Source organism: Corythoichthys intestinalis, chromosome 18 (genome assembly GCF_030265065.1).
Source record: "Corythoichthys intestinalis isolate RoL2023-P3 chromosome 18, ASM3026506v1, whole genome shotgun sequence".
NCBI lineage: Eukaryota > Metazoa > Chordata > Actinopteri > Syngnathiformes > Syngnathidae > Corythoichthys > Corythoichthys intestinalis.
In genome coordinates this window covers 34,302,809-34,319,660 of record NC_080412.1, presented here as the reverse complement: position 1 = coordinate 34,319,660, position 16,852 = coordinate 34,302,809, and the positions used below count along the sequence as shown (strand labels likewise).

The 16,852-nt window shown below is 38.6% G+C and overlaps 2 protein-coding genes across 3 annotated transcripts in view; one reads left to right on the top strand and one right to left on the bottom strand.

The window, feature by feature from the left end:
- Nucleotides 1-2,052: 2,052 nt before the first annotated feature.
- The window catches only part of dpagt1 (dolichyl-phosphate (UDP-N-acetylglucosamine) N-acetylglucosaminephosphotransferase 1 (GlcNAc-1-P transferase)), a 63,466-nt gene continuing 48,666 nt past the window's right edge, over nt 2,053-16,852 (bottom strand). Inside the window, exons 3-11 of one of the 2 annotated variants that reach the window (XM_057820104.1) lie at nt 12,746-12,944; nt 12,536-12,656; nt 7,787-8,000; nt 6,261-6,407; nt 6,054-6,138; nt 5,781-5,969; nt 5,585-5,672; nt 2,958-3,113; nt 2,053-2,884 (exon numbers count right to left, since the gene is read on the bottom strand). In XM_057820104.1, the coding sequence (XP_057676087.1) occupies nt 2,819-2,884; nt 2,958-3,113; nt 5,585-5,672; nt 5,781-5,969; nt 6,054-6,138; nt 6,261-6,407; nt 7,787-8,000; nt 12,536-12,656; nt 12,746-12,900 (1,221 nt within the window). In that variant the 5' untranslated portion in view covers nt 12,901-12,944 and the 3' untranslated portion in view covers nt 2,053-2,818. Of the gene's footprint in view, nt 2,885-2,957; nt 3,114-5,584; nt 5,673-5,780; nt 5,970-6,053; nt 6,139-6,260; nt 6,408-7,786; nt 8,001-12,535; nt 12,657-12,745; nt 13,202-16,852 lie in introns of those variants that run through there. The other variant, XM_057820103.1, reaches the window with a different exon arrangement.
- Nucleotides 16,401-16,852, top strand: part of c2cd2l (c2cd2 like) — a 50,378-nt gene continuing 49,926 nt past the window's right edge. The window contains exon 1 of the mRNA XM_057820101.1: nt 16,401-16,679. The gene's annotated coding sequence lies outside the window, so the exon portion shown is untranslated. The remainder of the gene's footprint in view (nt 16,680-16,852) is intronic.

The window sequence follows — 16,852 nt, the reverse complement described above, 5'->3', positions numbered from 1 at the left end:
TTCGAACGAATCCGGGAGCATCGGAGTGATACAACCGGTTTCCATCGATGCTCGATGCCCAACCCTACACTTGAGTAACTTTTTGAGGAAAAATGTACTTCTGAGAGTAGTTTTACGAAGCCATACTTTTTACTATTACATGAGATTTGTAAACAAGAAATGCTACTCTTAAGAAAGTCGTTAAATAGTCATTACATTTTTCCTCTTTGTTCCACAATTTTTTTTTTGAATTTTTTTGCCAGAGACGTCAACAGCCGTGGAAGCCCATTTCCGCCTCTGTGTGTGTATATATATATATGGCGGAAAACACTCAGGTGACTTGAAGTTCCGCTCTCAGACCCCCAATTTGGCCGATTGTCAAAATTGTCCTCTATGTGTGATACATCATTGCAAAGCTTAAAATCTCAATTTTCTGGGGGAAGAACATTTTTGAACAGGATGGCATTTAACAAAAAATAAATAAAAATTTAACAGCAAAACCCTAACTGGAGACGAGAGCACGCGAGAGCAGAATTAAGACGCCACGATTTTAACGAGCTATTATCGCGTACCTACCTCTTTTCGATCCCAAAACTCTATGTAGCATGTATCACCGAGTGTTAAGAGACAGCTATGAATGGCCACAGCCGGATTTTTTGGCAATTTTAAGGGTGAAACATGGTAATATAACAAGGGTCGCGATGCAGAAATAGCAGACATCAAGGAGTTCATATATTTACCCTTTTAAGTTTTTCCCCCCCCATTTTTCTTTGTTTGGATCGATTATCATCTAAAATATTGGGGAAAATGAGACAGTAACGAAAAAAAAATACAATAAGCGATAGTTATGAGGTAGATATCTGTGACTTTTTTACAGACGTCAATTTTTTCATTGTGACTTAATTTGTTTTGAAAGTTTAAAATATGCGAGTGAATAATTTTTAAAGTTTTTTTTTTTTTTAACCAAATATTAGACATCAATTAATGATTCTAAGCTAAAAATGACAGGCATTTCAAATAATAAACACGATTACTTACCTTCTTAAGGCTGGGTTGAAACAAAAGCGGTTGTGCGACGTCTGTTAACGGGGGTTTCCAGGGTAAAACGGACAAATTAAAAATAGTTCGGGGGCTTATTGTGCCATGAATCTGCTATGGCAGCATATAGACACATTGTTATATCAAACACAACAGTTCTTTTGGCTTAAAATACAGCAGTTTATGTTAAAGAGGGGTGCAAGAGCAGAAACTGCTTTTTCAGCCTTGTCTGTTTTCCGCCATATATACTGTTTATTAAAAAAAGTATGAAAACTTTTTTTCCCAACAAAACAAAAATTTGGCTCTATCAGTGTCACCAATGAAACATCGCAACAAAAATCACATGACTCCATCATACCAATCAGACTCATGCTTGACGTTCTATGATCACGCCGGCCTGTTCAATCACTTGGTGTCTTTAAAGCACCATAAAAATGTAAGTATTTGACATAAAGCGCTGCCGTCATGACTCGAAAGCGCAGATTTTAACCTCTTCCACTTTTTATATTGGGCGCCGACTGACCACGGAACACCGGAGATATGATCCTTTTAGTGTCATAATAGGAAATGTTTTTTTTAACTAGAGGGCACTCATGCTCTTTGGACGAATAATGCTTAATTTTTGTAGACTATTTTCTCTCGGTGGAATCCTTTTTTTTTTTTTTTTTTGGGCTTAATGTGTTATGTAATATCTTTTAGTAGAGTATAATAATAACAATTCATATAACCTTGTGCTGGAAAAAAACAACTCAAAATTAAGCAATTACTCATATTGTTAGTCATTACTTGAATATTCTTTTCACCAAATACTTTACTTGTTCTTGAGTACGTTTGTTTTGGATGACTTTTACTTTTGAGTAATATGATTTTGAAGCAACACTACTCTTACTTGAGTAAAACTATTGGCAACTCTAACCATCTTTCTTGCATTATCAGGTCTCCAAAACATCGAATGGTGCAGTTGCATCGTTTCATAATGATATAGTATTTACAAATGTTCAAAAAAACAACAACAGCAATAAAAAAAATTTAAAAAAACACACACAGAATTGTGATAGCTTTTGTGCGTCTCAGCTTTTATCTTACAGCTTAAGCCACCCATATTTACAATCACATGCATGCCATTTTTGTTAACATTCTAGGAAAGCGTATCCAGTGCCTTTTGACAAAACATTGAGTCTTTGATGAAACTAAAGAATACCTTTACCCTTTTCAGTAACTTAAAATCATTTTGTATTTTCTCCAGTGGACTATCAAAATACAGTTCCATGTTGCATATGATCAAGTCTTGTTAACTGCACAACAGTTAAAGGTACCCATCTGCCAGATTCCATGATTTGCATATATGCTTTGTTATCAGCATGTTTTTTTTAGTGTCTCCAATATATATATATTTTTTGTTTTATGATGATTCAAGTGAACAGCTACTATTAAAGCATCAGCTGCTGCTTAGCTTAGTATATAAATTCATATTTCATTTCCCCCTTCCAAACTGTTGTTTAAGAGATGAAACACTCTCATTACATTTCTTACAAACCCAATACAAAAATATAATTTTTGGTGGAAAGCATTATTAAAATTAGTAAGATGTGGTCACATGCTTCAGGTGGTAATTCATTGAAATTTGATTTACAAAAGGAAGAACGATTTGTCTTTATGCTTGTTCTGGTTTTGAGCATGTTCTAACCATTTATAATCACTCTGACGCTGAGAAACATTAATGAGGTAATAGAATAATTTAAAAGGCACATACAATAATGAGCCTGTAAAAATTGTTCAGAAATAAGTTCCTCATCATCTTCTAGACGTCGTAGAAGAGGCGCACCAGATGGTAACGGATCCCAAAAGCCAACGCGCTTCCCATCACCTGCGTGAAACAAAACGTCAAGCATTCATGTTTTCTTGAGAGTACAATACTGTTCGGCGTGTTTCGCCTCTACCTGTATCAGGAGAATGATTGAAGTAAGATTTCTCTCGTGGGTCGGGCCAATGAATTTCAACACCAGATTTATTATGGTCATGTTGTTGCACTCAATAAATTCATCTTCCTCTTCTTGGCCAATGCGCACATCGAGGAGCTTCAGTAACTCTGCAACCTATTGACACAAAACCCTTTTTGTTAATTTGCGAAAATATTCATTTGCTAGTTTGAATTTTTTCATGAACAATCATGACAAACTTGGTTTTGACATTACAAAATGTCTACATTTTAAGAAATCAGTGAGACAAAACTATAAACAACAGCAGATAAATATACACACAAGGGCTGCAGCTATCGTTTATTTTAGTAGTCAATTAATTTATCAACTAGTTAGTTTGAATAATCGAGTAATCGGATAAAGAACATTTTTTGCGTGCAGAATAAATTTTAAGAGATGTAAAAAGCTTGCTAAGATTGCACTTTCGAGAGAGCATTAAATGTGAATACAAAATAAAATTCTAAAGTGTTTCTTCAAACTATGCAGAATTGCACTTTTATTTAAAAATAAAATACCTGATCTAAGTACAGCGAGAGAACAATTGGCTAACTTGCATAGCAAATGTCTGCTAGCTTAAATGCTAATCTTTTTTTTAAACAATGCTCCTAACAAATCGTTCAAACACATATTCCCACAAAAAACAGCTAAACATACCTATAAATTAAATTACGAATGCATTACAAAAAAATATTAGCTCTAACAAAAACTTCTGTTGGTCTTAACAGGGAGCAGCTGGATTCAGCCATATTAAATGAGTTGTGTCATATTCACTGTTGCCAATAGAGGGCAATGTTTCACGCAAATCAAAAAACTACAGTGGGGCAAATGAGTATTTAGTCAACCACCAATTGTGCAAGTTCTACTTGAAAAGATTAGAGAGGCCTGTAATTGTCAACATGGGTAAACCTCAACCATAAGAGACAGAATGTGGAAAAAAAAAACTGAAAATCACATTGTTTGATTTTTAAAGAATTTTATTTCCAAATTCGAGTGGAAAATAAGTATTTAGTCACCTACAAACAAGCAAGATTTCTGGCTGTCAAAGAGGTCTAACTTCTACTAACGAGGTCTAACGAGGCTCCACCCGTTACCTATATTAATGGCACCTGTTTTAACTCATTATCAGTATGAAAGACTCCAGAACTGTCCAGAACTTCAGTCAGTCACACTCCAAACTCCACTATGACCAAGACCAAGGAGCTGTCGAAAGACACCGGAGACAAAATTGTAGACCTGCACCAGGCTGGGAAGACTGAATCTGCAATAGGTAAAACGCTTGGTGTAAAGAATTCAACTGTGGGAGCAATTATTAGAAAATGGAAGACAAACAAGACCACTGATAATCTCCCTCGATCTGGGGCTCCATGCAAGATCTCACCATGTGGCGTCAAAATGATAACAAGAACAGTGAGCAAAAATCCCAGAACCACACGGGGGGACCTACTGAATGATCTACAGAGAGCTGGGACCACAGTAACAAAGGCTACTATCAGTAACACAATGCGCTGCCAGGGACTCAGATCCTGCACTCCCAGACGTGTCCCCCTGCTGAAGCCAGTACACGTCCAGGCCCGTCTGTGGTTCACTAGAGAGCATTTGAAAGATTCAGATGAGGACTGGGAGAATGTTTTATGGTCAGATGAAACCAAAATAGAACTTTTTGGTAGAAACACAGGCTCTCGTGTTTGGAGGAGAAAGTATACTGAATTGCATCCGAAGAACGCCATACCCACTATGAAGCATGGGAATGGAAACATCGTGCTTTGGGGCTGTTTTTCTGCAAAGGGACCAGGACGACTGATCTGTGTATAGGAAAGAATGAATGGGGCCATGTATCGAGAGATTTTGAGTGAAAATGTCCTTCCATCAGCAAGGGCATTGAAGATGAGACGTGGCTGGGTCTTTCAGCATGACAATGATCCCAAACACACAGCCAGGGCAACAAAGGAGTGGCTTCGTAAGAAGCGTTTCAAGGTCCTGGAGAGGCCTTGCCAGTCTCCAGATCTCAACCCAATAGAAAATCTGTGGAGGGAGTTGAAAGTCCGTGTTGCCCAACAACAGCCCCAAAACATCACTGCTCTAGAGGAGATCTGCATGGATGAATGGGCCAAAATACCAGCAACAGTGTGTGAAAAGCTTGTGAAGAGTTACAGAAAACGTTTGGCCTCCGTTATTGCCAACAAAGGGTACATAACAAAGTATTGAGATGAACTTTTGGTATTGACCAAATACTTATTTTCCACCATGATTTGCAAATAAATTCTTTAAAAAATCAAACAATGTGATTTTTTGGGGTTCTTTTTCCACATTCTGTCTCTCATGGTTGAGGTTTACCCATGTTGAACATTCCAGGCCTCTCTAATATTTTCAAGTGGGAGAACTTGCACAAGTAGTTGTTGACTAAATACTTATTTGCCCCACTGTATATGCAAACAGTTTCAAAACAAACCATTAAACGCCACTCTAAATAAACGAATAAACTCCAAGCATCAGAATTTGATTCGGACCTTTTTTTCCCCAAATCAAATCCCTCGAGTTAATCAATAAATCGCTGCAGCACAAACCCTAGCTCTTGTACTGAACGTTACCTGTAGAATGAGATGTCCTAGTTTGGAAAGGTCTTTTCTTTTGAATTTAGAGTAACTCATCCCCAGTTTCCCTGTGTCTGGATTCAACCTTTTGTTTGGAATATGTAATTAGAGAAAAAGCGGGAAAAGGATCAGAGATTACCTGAGTAGATGTCACGATATATTTGTCGACTCTGGTTAATCAGAAGAAACCTACCTAGGAAGTCTGTGTCTGGGACAAGGGATGATGTGAAAAAGCTGGGGCAAGGAATAGATGAAGTTAACCACTTGAGGAATGAAAAACAAGAGCATTGTTTTGCTAAAGTGGCCCAGTATGCCAACAACAGCAAAGGTCATCCCTGCAAAGTAGCAGAAAGTATCCCCAACAAACACGGACGAGGGGTACCTGGAACAAAAAAAAGATGGCAAGATGGTTAAAAACTGTAGTCTGTGGATTTCCATAAACTGCACCCGATGAGAGTTGACATACCAATTGTGATAAAAAAGTGCTAATGTGGTGAAGAAGAATGGAATCATGAAGTAGAGAGAGAAAACATGATCATCGTGGTAATCCCCTAAAATAAAGAAGTAATACATAAAACCAAAGTCACCAAACATCATTTCCCCCACAATCACTGATGAGGGAGAAACACATTGACGCTGTTAACTAGATTTTCCAGGATTAACCACAACACACCGCTGAGCTCTAGCAGGTTGAAGATGATGATGGAGCCTGAGATGAACAGAGCTTGACCTGACTCGATCCCATTAATGCCAGCCAGGATGTTGATGGCATTCGTGCAGAAGACTGCCAGCATGCCCATGTACACATAGTAAAGAATTCCTGTAAAAAGAAAAATAATGATTGTGATGATAGTCAACACTTTAATAATAGAGGTGAGACAAAATAGCGAAATGGTGATGTATCGTGTTACTTTGTATCTCAAAAGGTTATCGACATACTCTTGTTTAGAATCTATTAGGGCTGTCAAAATTATCGTGTTTATGGGTGGTAATTAATTTTTTAAATTAATCACGTTGAAATATTTGACGCATTTAACGCACATGCCCCGCTCAAAAAGATTAAAATGACAGCACAGTGTAATGTCCACTTGTTACTTGTGTTTTTTGGTGTTTTGTCACCCTCTGCTGGCGCTTGGGTGCGATTGATTTTATGGATTTGAGCACCATGAGCATTGTGTAATTATTGACATCAACAATGGCGAGCTACAAGTTTATTTTTTGATTGAAAATTTTACAAATTTTATTAAAACAAAAACATTAAGAGAGGTTTTAATATAAAATTTCTACAACTTGTACTAACATTTATCTTTTAAGAACTACAAGTCTTTCTATCCATGGATCGCTTTAACAGTATTTTAATAATGTTAATGCCATCTTGTTGATTTATTGTTGTAATAAACAAATACAGTACTTATGTACCGTATGTTGAATGTATATATCCGTCTTGTGTCTTATCTTTCCATTCCAACAATAATTTACAGAAAAATATGGCATATTTTATAGATGGTTTGAATAGCGATTAATTACGGTTAATTAATTTTAAGCTGTAATTAACTCGATTAAAAATGTTAATCGTTTGACAGCCCTAGAATCGATAGAATGTTTCAAAAAGGTGTCTCTGTTTAAATATTTCACATTCACAGCCAGTCTTTCCAATTTTGGGGGCATTTACAGGTCACTTTCTGTTCATTTTATGGCCGTCACAGGTCAAGTCCTGTTGATTTTGAGCCACTGCCAATTCATTTGGGGAGATTGTCAGGTCGCGTCCTGTTCTATAACCCAAAATCAACAGAAAGTGACACATAAATGCCCCAAAATTGAACTAATTGTTTGCCATTGACCGCCATAGACGTCCGATCTGTTTGAGGTGGGAGTCTTGGCAGCGTGTTCATTCGCTGCCACCGTCCCATTTCAAATGGATTTGATGTGCATTGTTTTTTTTTTTTTGTGTTTGTTAGTTGTTTTGTAGAACATCGTAGAATGATATCCTGATCCATGTATCGATAATTGTTGTATCGCCATTTCGTGAGATCATCGTTATCGTGAGCCTTGTATCGGAAATCGTATCGTGAGATACCCAGAGGTTCCACCCCAAGTTAATAGATTCAAAACTTGTTATTCTAATTACGTTACGTTCAAAAGATCCTCTGTTGCAAAAGTAAGTAAGTAGGTAAGTGATAGACAGTCAACACAACTCACCTAGATCTAGATGCAGCCCCAGCAATGCTCTAAATGGTTTAGGCACCAAAATGACCGTGTTGCCAAAGTTGGTGAAATAGACCATAAGAAGTGGCAAGGAAGCCATGGTGGGAAGCAGGAGCTTGTGTCTCCACTGCAGGTTGAGCACGTCATCAGCGAAACCAAGGAAGATCATACAGCATATGGCCAGCAGTGCACCGATCAGCTCCACAAACTAAATAAAATAGTCACAATGGGAGTTGTCAGATAATGACTTTTTAACCGATATCCCAATAATGATGAACTCCAAAAATCCAATATCAAACTGATACTGATATACACTGCCCTCCATAATAATTGGCACCCCTGGTTAAGATGTGTATTTTAGCTTCTAATATTTTTTTTTATTCAAATAATATGGGACCTTAATGGAAAAAAAGAGAAAAATCCAACCTTCAATACAAGTGCATTTATTCAGTGGGGAAAAAAGTCCCACATAAAGAAATAATTATTTGACATCAAAAAATGTGTGTCACAGTTATTAGCACCCCTGATGTTAATACTTTGTACAACCCCCTTTTACCAACAAAACAAGATCTGGGGACTGAGATGGCCATGGGAGGAAATTGATTTTGTGTCTGGTGAACCATTTCTGTGTAGATTTGGCTATATATTTAGGGTCATTGTCTTGCTGAAAGACCCAGTGACGACCCACCTTCAGCTTTCGGGCAGAGGGCAACAGATTTTGATTTAAAATGTCCTGGTATTTCAAAGCATTCATGATGCCATGCACCCAAACAAGGTTCCCAAGGGCCTTTGGAAGCGAAGCAGCCCCACAGCATCACTGACCCACCCCCATACTTCACAGTGGGTATGAGGTGCTTTTCAGCATGCGCATCTTTCGTGGCACGCCAGACCCACTTATACCCCTTTCCTACTGGCCAAAAAACCCGTGTCAACCCTCTAACAATCGGCTTTTGGTGGCAATGGGAAAGGTCCAGCGACCCGCCTCGACCCGTGTCAATCAACCCGCCAAGCGACCCGCGTTTAAATCACCTCGGCTCTGATCGCCATGCAGTGTGAAAGCAAAACCCCTGGTCAACAGTCAACACCCTAATCTACATGGTGACGTAGGCTAGTACGTGATGCGTCATAACAAAAAACAAAAACCATGTGCTCTAGCCCGGATCCACATACGGTGAACAGTCGGTGTAGCAGCGTTAGCAATAGCCATAACAGATGAAACAAAGGTTCTTCTCCTTCTGTGACGTACACGACTCCTTTCAATTTCAAACCAAAATTTACGTCGCCTATGTTGCCTCAGCACAAGCACAGTGTTGATCCTTTGCTTCATTTCGACCATTTTGCGGGCAGTAAAAAGCATGAAAACAGAGAACACAAACGGAAAGAAGGCTTCCATGTTGCTTTGTATTCAGTTCCTTGAACTGAATGAATTCGGTCGCACTTGTCGAAGCGCATCTTAGCGTGGTGACGTCACGCACCTTACGCACGGCTGAGGATGGGTGGGGGTTATACGGGTGGGGAAAAAAGAAAAAGACACGGCTTTTTTCGTCAGTGGGAAAGGTGCCAAATGCCAATTGCTATTGGGATGCATCGGCTTGGAAAAACGCGCGTTGACCCACTAGTTTCAGTGGGAAAGGGGTATTAGAGTGTTTGGTTCCAAAAGGCTCAATCTTGGTCTCATCTGACCAAAGTACACCGTCCCAGTTGAACCCTGGGACCGTGTGCTGTTATACTACCATATATATATATATATATATATATATATACATACACTACCAGTTTTCTTAGTTCCACACAGTACATATTCCACATAATTGATAAAGGTCAACTTACTGGTAGGCCTGTCGCGATAACAAATTTTAGTGTGCGATAATTATTCTCCTAAATTATTGCGATATGCGATATTATTGCGCCCAACCACCAATTTTTTTTTAAACCAATTTAAAATAACACAGTGAGAATACAGTATAATAGATCAAGTACACCCATTTTAACGCGATAAATATTTACCCTTAAATTCAAAAAGACTTTTTAAGAAATCACAACTAAAAACCCATGCCTCGTCTTAAGTAAAAAACAACAATATTGATACCGCACAGAAACACAGAATAAATAAAATGTGTTTTAAAAAAAAAATCCACTTAATAACTTAAGCATTTAGGCAAATGAAAACTTTTCCCGTCATAGCTTCTGCAATGGTTTTCCATAAGGATGCAACGATACAGTTAAGTCATAGTTCGGTACGATTTTTGATACGGGGGACACGATTTTCGATCCGATTCAATACATTTAATGCTCTGTTACAAAAAAATTATTATATTTTTTGTTTCTTTTTTTTTTTTTTTTTTTTGCTAACGAGCAAAAATTAAATTGCCATCATATAAACATGCATTTTAGTGCATAATATTTATGTGCTTACTTCTTACTGATATGAAAAAATTTTGTATAAAAGTGCTGAGAACAATCTTTTCTGTTTGCAAAGTGAGGCAGGGCACACTGTTGATTGCTACAGCTCTCTTAGCAGCTAGGTTTACTACATGAGCAAGACATCCTATTTGTGGTCCGAATCCATCTGTGTCACGTACTGAATTAACAATATTTGCAACATTATCTATAGTCACTGGTGTGGATTGAGTTGGCCTTCTTAACCTCCATTCAGTCATGACAGTTTAGAATTCATCGATGTAGTATATGGACTACGTGTCCCATAATCACTCTGGGCTCACGTAGCCAATGGCATGGACGTAGCTTTCTAGTTTGCCATTTCATGATATCTCTAGTGTGTGCGTGCATTAAAAAAGTTAGCAAGCGCCGCTGAAGTCACGTCTGCTCATTACTACACACCAGCATATGACAATCGGCTTTCATAAACAGGACGAGTTTGAAGCACAGTGCTCTTATTTTCATTCAGCTGTTCGTTGTCAAAGCGAGGTTGTTCATTGCAGCCAAGTCGGTAACAATGTTTTGGCGGACTTTGTTATAAATATCCGGCGTTGTGCCGAAAAATAACCCCCCCCCCCCCCCCCGTGAAATGTCACTCCTGACGGGAGCGCCCACACGTCAACAACACCGGCGCGCCATAGATGGTCCACATTCACTCCGGCGCACTAACGCGGCCGGTATACGTTGAACAATAGGATATAATGAGAATGATTGGCTCTGGCGCTAGTTTTTGCCGGACCTGGAACAAAGGTGCATTTTGCGCAGTTGGTAACGAGAAATCCGAACTTTTAACAGCACGTCTGCCGCACGCACGCACGCACGTGCACGCGAGGCGATAAATTGCAGCGGAAAAATTACCGCCTTCATTTGTATTTATCGCGCGATAAATGGAATTATTGCATATTGCGACAGGCTTACTTACTGGGTGACTTAATGAGGTAGTTGGATTGTTCATCTAGCTATCAGCTGGGGCTTCGTATGGGCAGATTTGTAAGCCAATACACGGTAATTTTAAATTGTATCGCCTCCTCGAGTCTGTCGGCAGTGACTTGTGATAATAGTAAGACATGTTTAAGATGTTTTTATGAAAAAAGACGCAAAACACACCTGAAATATATGAATTTCAGACATTTGTCTACGGAATGTTTAGCTGTGCATGCCCCCTTCGCAAAATGGCGACACGTTGCTAAGCGAGGTGACGTCATCGTGACTTCACGCTGACTTCCTCCATTCGAACTATTTCATCGATTAATCGACTACTAAAATAACCGATAGCTGCAGCCCTAGTTACAACCTACCACTGACGGTATGTATTTTAGGATGACCATATTTTGATTTCCAAAAAAGAGGACACTCAGCCCGGCCTCAAGATACTTGACTTTTACTCGAAGTTCACTCAAAGATGCCTATATCACTTTAATATATTTAAAGTGTGCCCCCTCACTCTGGACGGAAAAATGCAGTTTGAGAAAAAATTATTAATGACTTAAAAAAAAAAAAATATATATATATATATATATATACACACACACATACTGTATAATATATAATGCACACCCATAGAAATGTAGTCCAGTCAATACACATAAACACAGTAGGCTATGTGCCAACTAAACATTTTTATAAATTACCATCAAGACAATTGTGCTTGACAAATTGTTATTCCCATTCAATTGATATTCTCATTCAATGTTCTAGATTGCACACAAACAAAAACCGAAATAAACTGACAAACTATTCAACCAGCATGTTTCCAAACGTAGCAGTTAAAAACTACGTTTCCCATAATGCCTTGCGCGGTTTAGCTTACTGATAGCTAGCTGAGGCAAAAATCAAACTTTGCGATAAAAGTTTACAATCATCGGCAGTGCAACGATGCGACACCAAACGGGATTTTACAGTCAAAGCTCCGACAGAAGTCAACAGCTGCCATTATATACGTATTTATCTAAAAAAAAAAACTTCAGGCGTTGTGGCCAAATCGTCAACCCAGTAGATGGCGGTAATGCCTCATGAAAGGGGTAAACTGCCAACAAAAACAAGAAGAAATACTACTTCCCTCCCTACTACTAGGAGCCATGTCATCGCAGGCAGGCGCTGCCACCCAGGGGCCGGAGGGATTCTCTTCAAATTGGTCCCGTGAAAAATCATAAAAACCGGACATTTTCATGAATTTATAAAACCCGCCCGGACCACGAGGATACTACGGGAAAGTAGGACTTGTCCCGGCAAAAGAGGACGTTTGGTCACCCGAATGTATTTGTACTTTGTTACTTCCCAAATCTGGGTTTATTGTCGATTTACCTCGTCATGTGGGAAGGCAGTACACTCATCCCACATGAAGCAACTGAGAAAAGGCACTGGGATGAAGCAGAACATGATGATGAGGAAGACTGTCCCACTGATGACACCTTGAGATTCTGGACTGGAGAAGCAGAAAGAGGATTTGTCTTTTTATCTTCCTCCTTATTCGTCCCAAACACCATCAAATACACGGGAATGACAGTTACTCACACTTGGTTCTTCGTCAATTTGTTTAGGTCCATGCCGTACAATCTGGCAGCGATGAAATGGTCTTTGAAAGCAGGAATTAGCGTCATTGTGGCCAAGCAGCCGAGTGCTGACATGAAGCAGTTGATGACCAGCGGTTGGTAGGGCCACAGCGACATTTTCCAGGTGTTTTAGTGCTTCTTAGTCTTGACAGGTCACCGAACTGGATAGGCAATGTGGCGTGACAGCCACTCACTCAATGAGCAAACTACGGTTGTCTCCACTCAGGTGTAAACACGTCATGCTGACATTTCAAGATAACGTACAACGACATATAATTGGCACAGAGGAAGAATAGCTCCAAAAATCACAATAGTAGGCCATACCAGCTGCTTTCGGGAAATGTTATGCTAAAACATGAGCTCCTTTTGACAAATCTCCACTACTGACATTACACGTTATCCAGTTCCTAGTATCGGACATTACATATCCGGTTATTATTTTCAAAATAAAATACGTTTGCATACTATGGAACTTTACGTATGGCGAGTTTATAAAGTTGTGAAACTTTAAAAGATTATATTTATCCTTACGTATCATTCTGAAATAAACTGTTTTGTGTTGTGTAAGTTGACCTGTAGTTGAAAAATATTGCAAAAACTGTCGTTATGATGTAGGGTAAGGGATTTTCGCGCAGACTAAAACTAGAATAAAGGAGAACTCATTCATTCATTTTCCATGCCGCTTTTCCTCACGAGGGTCGCGGAGGTGCTGGAGCCTATCCCAGCTAACTCGGGGCAGTAGGCAGGGGACACCCTGAACTGGTTGCCAGCCAATTGCAGGGCACAAGGAGACATACAACCATTCACGCACACACTCATACCTACGGACAATTTAGAGTGTTCAATCAGCCTACCATGCATGTTTTTGGGATGTGGGAGGAAACCGGAGTACCCGGAGGAAACCCACGCAGGCACGGGGAGAACATGCAAACTCCACACAGGAAGGCCGAAGCCCGGGATTGAACCCTTGATCTTAGAACTGTGAGGCAGACGTGCTAACCACTCAGCCACCGCGCCGCCTAAAGGAGAACTAAATGGCAAATTAAGAATTATCTATCCCACGTGTTGGTTTGAAAGCTAAATTGTGGCCATAAGCGGATTTTAAGGGTGGGCCAGCACGCCCCGTGGCCAAAAAGTGTCATTGCATTTAATTGACTTTCCCATATAAAAGTTTGTAAAGCAATAAAACTGCTACAAAAATGAATGAAATGAACAAAAAAATATATTTTTTAAATGGGTTAAAAATTATTTTTCGAACAGATCATGTGACTAGCACCTTAGATGGTCATTTGCTTTGCATATAATTTTCAAAAAATATATATATTAGGGGAGGGCAATTTTATTTTTCAAATGATTTTTTTCTTTGATTGAAAATATTGATTGAAGCAACTTTTTTTGGGGGGGGGATTGAATGATTTAGACACAAATGTCTTACCCATAATATGGCCCAAAAACAAAAAAAAAAAAGGATTGCTTCAATCAAAGAAAACTTTTTCAATGAAAAATTAAGTGTTCAAATGCAAATTTTTCAATCTCAAATATTTTTTCGCATCCAAAAACTTTTTCTGATTGAAATTTTTCTTTTTTTTTGATTGAAGTGATTTTTCTTTTTTAAAAATATGTATTTTTTGAAGCAACTAATTTTTTGTAATGTCCCAGCCAAAATGTGGCCTGAACACAAATCAACATTAATTCAATCAAAAAGGTTGTTTGAATAAAAAAAAAAAAAAAAACCCCAAAAACCCAACCTGACTTCAAAAAAAAAAAAAAATCAAAAAAAGTAGGTTTCACGTGCATTGTTTTGAGTTTCAAATTTATTTTTGCATTCAAACACTTTTTTTTTTTAATTGAAGCGGAAGTTTTTATTTATTTATTTTTTTTTTTTGAAGCAATTTTTTTTGATTGAATAATAAAGACACAAATCTACCTCCATACGGCTCTGCCCAGGGGATACAATTTTTTACTGGGGTAACTACATTGGCACGACACCGGCGGGCGAACCATATTCAATGGATGACGATCTTGGCGTGAAGTATTGTCTAAGCAGCCTGATTTAGAATTCCCCTCAAGAATGATCAGAAACAAAAAAATGCTCATTTTCAACTTATTATTATTAAAGACGTCCCGATCGATCGGGTCCGATAACGTCATTTTTAAAGTATCGGAATCGGCAAAAAAATATCGGACATGCCTTTATTTAATATATATATATATATATATATATATATATATATATATATATTTTTTTTATTAAATCGTTTTCTATTTATATTTAATGTTACAGACAAAATGTTTTACACTCATCCAGAGTCTTTAGTTTTGGCTTAAAGTAGGGCTATAAAATTTACCGCGTTAACGTCGGTAATTGTTTTTTTTTTTTTTTTAAAGTAATCACGTTAAAATATTTAACGCAATTAACACATGCGCTGCACGACCTACTCACGCATTGTCGCGTTCAATCTATAATGGCACCGTTTTACCTATACACAGGATCTCGATATTCTCAGATTTGCTGCAATCTCAGTAGGTGTCAGACCGGCACGCAGCAATTCAGGTACAGCTAAAGTTTTCTTCATTTTCAGCAGAAGCACAGGAATTGTAGAGACGAGAGATTACCAGCTGCATTGAGTGACCTTAATGTATCACTTAACCATGACAACCTATTTAGATATGTTTCAATGGCTTTTAAACAAGCAGTCAACTGAGTGTAAACTTTTTTTTGGGTCACCCTGTAGAGCTAAAAGGCAGTGTAAAATGAATGGAGTGAATTTTAGCAGTCTTCAGAGCCTTTTTTTAATTGGCTAAAGCCTTACAATCCCTCTCTCAACAATTAGAAATATCGTGGGAAGCGAGGTCGTAGTTATCTTTTTCATAACACCCTATGTTATTTCCCAACGCAGAGAAGATATATCAATTGGTGCCACTACGCACAGTCATGGTTGCACTTCCCATCATGCATTTGGGCAGAACAGTTAAATGGCTACAGTATCATTTACTGAAAGCTCAACAAATACACTAGATGGCAATATTTAGTCAGAATATACAAAGTAACATTTATCCTTTAAGAATTACAAGTCTTTCTATCCGTGGATCCCTCTCACAGAAAGAATGTTAATAATGTAAATGCCATCTTGAGGATTTATTGTCATAAAAAACAAATACAGTACTTATGTACTGTATGTTGAATATATATATTCGAGTTTTATTCATATTTTTCTTAACGCATTGCCAAAATGTATATGATCGGGAAAACTTATCGGGAATGATTGGAATTGAATCGGGAGCAAAAAAAAAAAAAAGCAATCGGATCGGGAAATATCGGGATCGGCAGATACTCAAACTAAAACGATCGGGATTGGATCAGGAGCAAAAAAAACATGATCGGAACAACCCTAATTATTATAAATATTTTTGTAAGTTAATTTTATTGCTGACACTGCGTTTCGGGGTCATCAACATGTTGTGCCCCCCCTGCCCCAAAAGTAAACTCCGCCTATGGTTGTGGCGCTTGAACACACAAATTTACCCAACTCTGCTACTGCTTTTATTTCGAAAGCTCAGTTTTCCTTTTCCGTTTCACCATTTGCATTCCGTTTCTGCAGCGCCATCTGCAGGTGAACGTCATTCGCCAGTTGTCTCATTGTGGAGAGGTTGTCGGTCACGGAGGAAGATCGGTGGAGATTTCAACACGAGTGGAGCGTGTAGTTTGGAATCAGTAAAGGTGGTAGGAAATCATTTTTAAAGAGAGGGACGCTCGCGCGAGTAATGCTGACTACGCAATGGGACAAAGTCATGTGTTGTTGGCGCCGCTGTTAATCGCCATGAAGGCAGCAGCTTCATGTTACCGCAACTTGCTTTCGATTCCCTGCTGCAGCCAGAACCGTCCAAGTTAAACGGTGGGTCCATAGAAATTTTACTATCAATACCACATTTAAGCTTTTTCTCTTCTAATGCACCTTTACCGCACAGACACACACCTTACGCACTGCTGTACACTCACAGTTGTAGGTCATGATCCTTCAAAAACAACATAATTACTTAATAACAGTCCAAAATACTGTGAGGATAA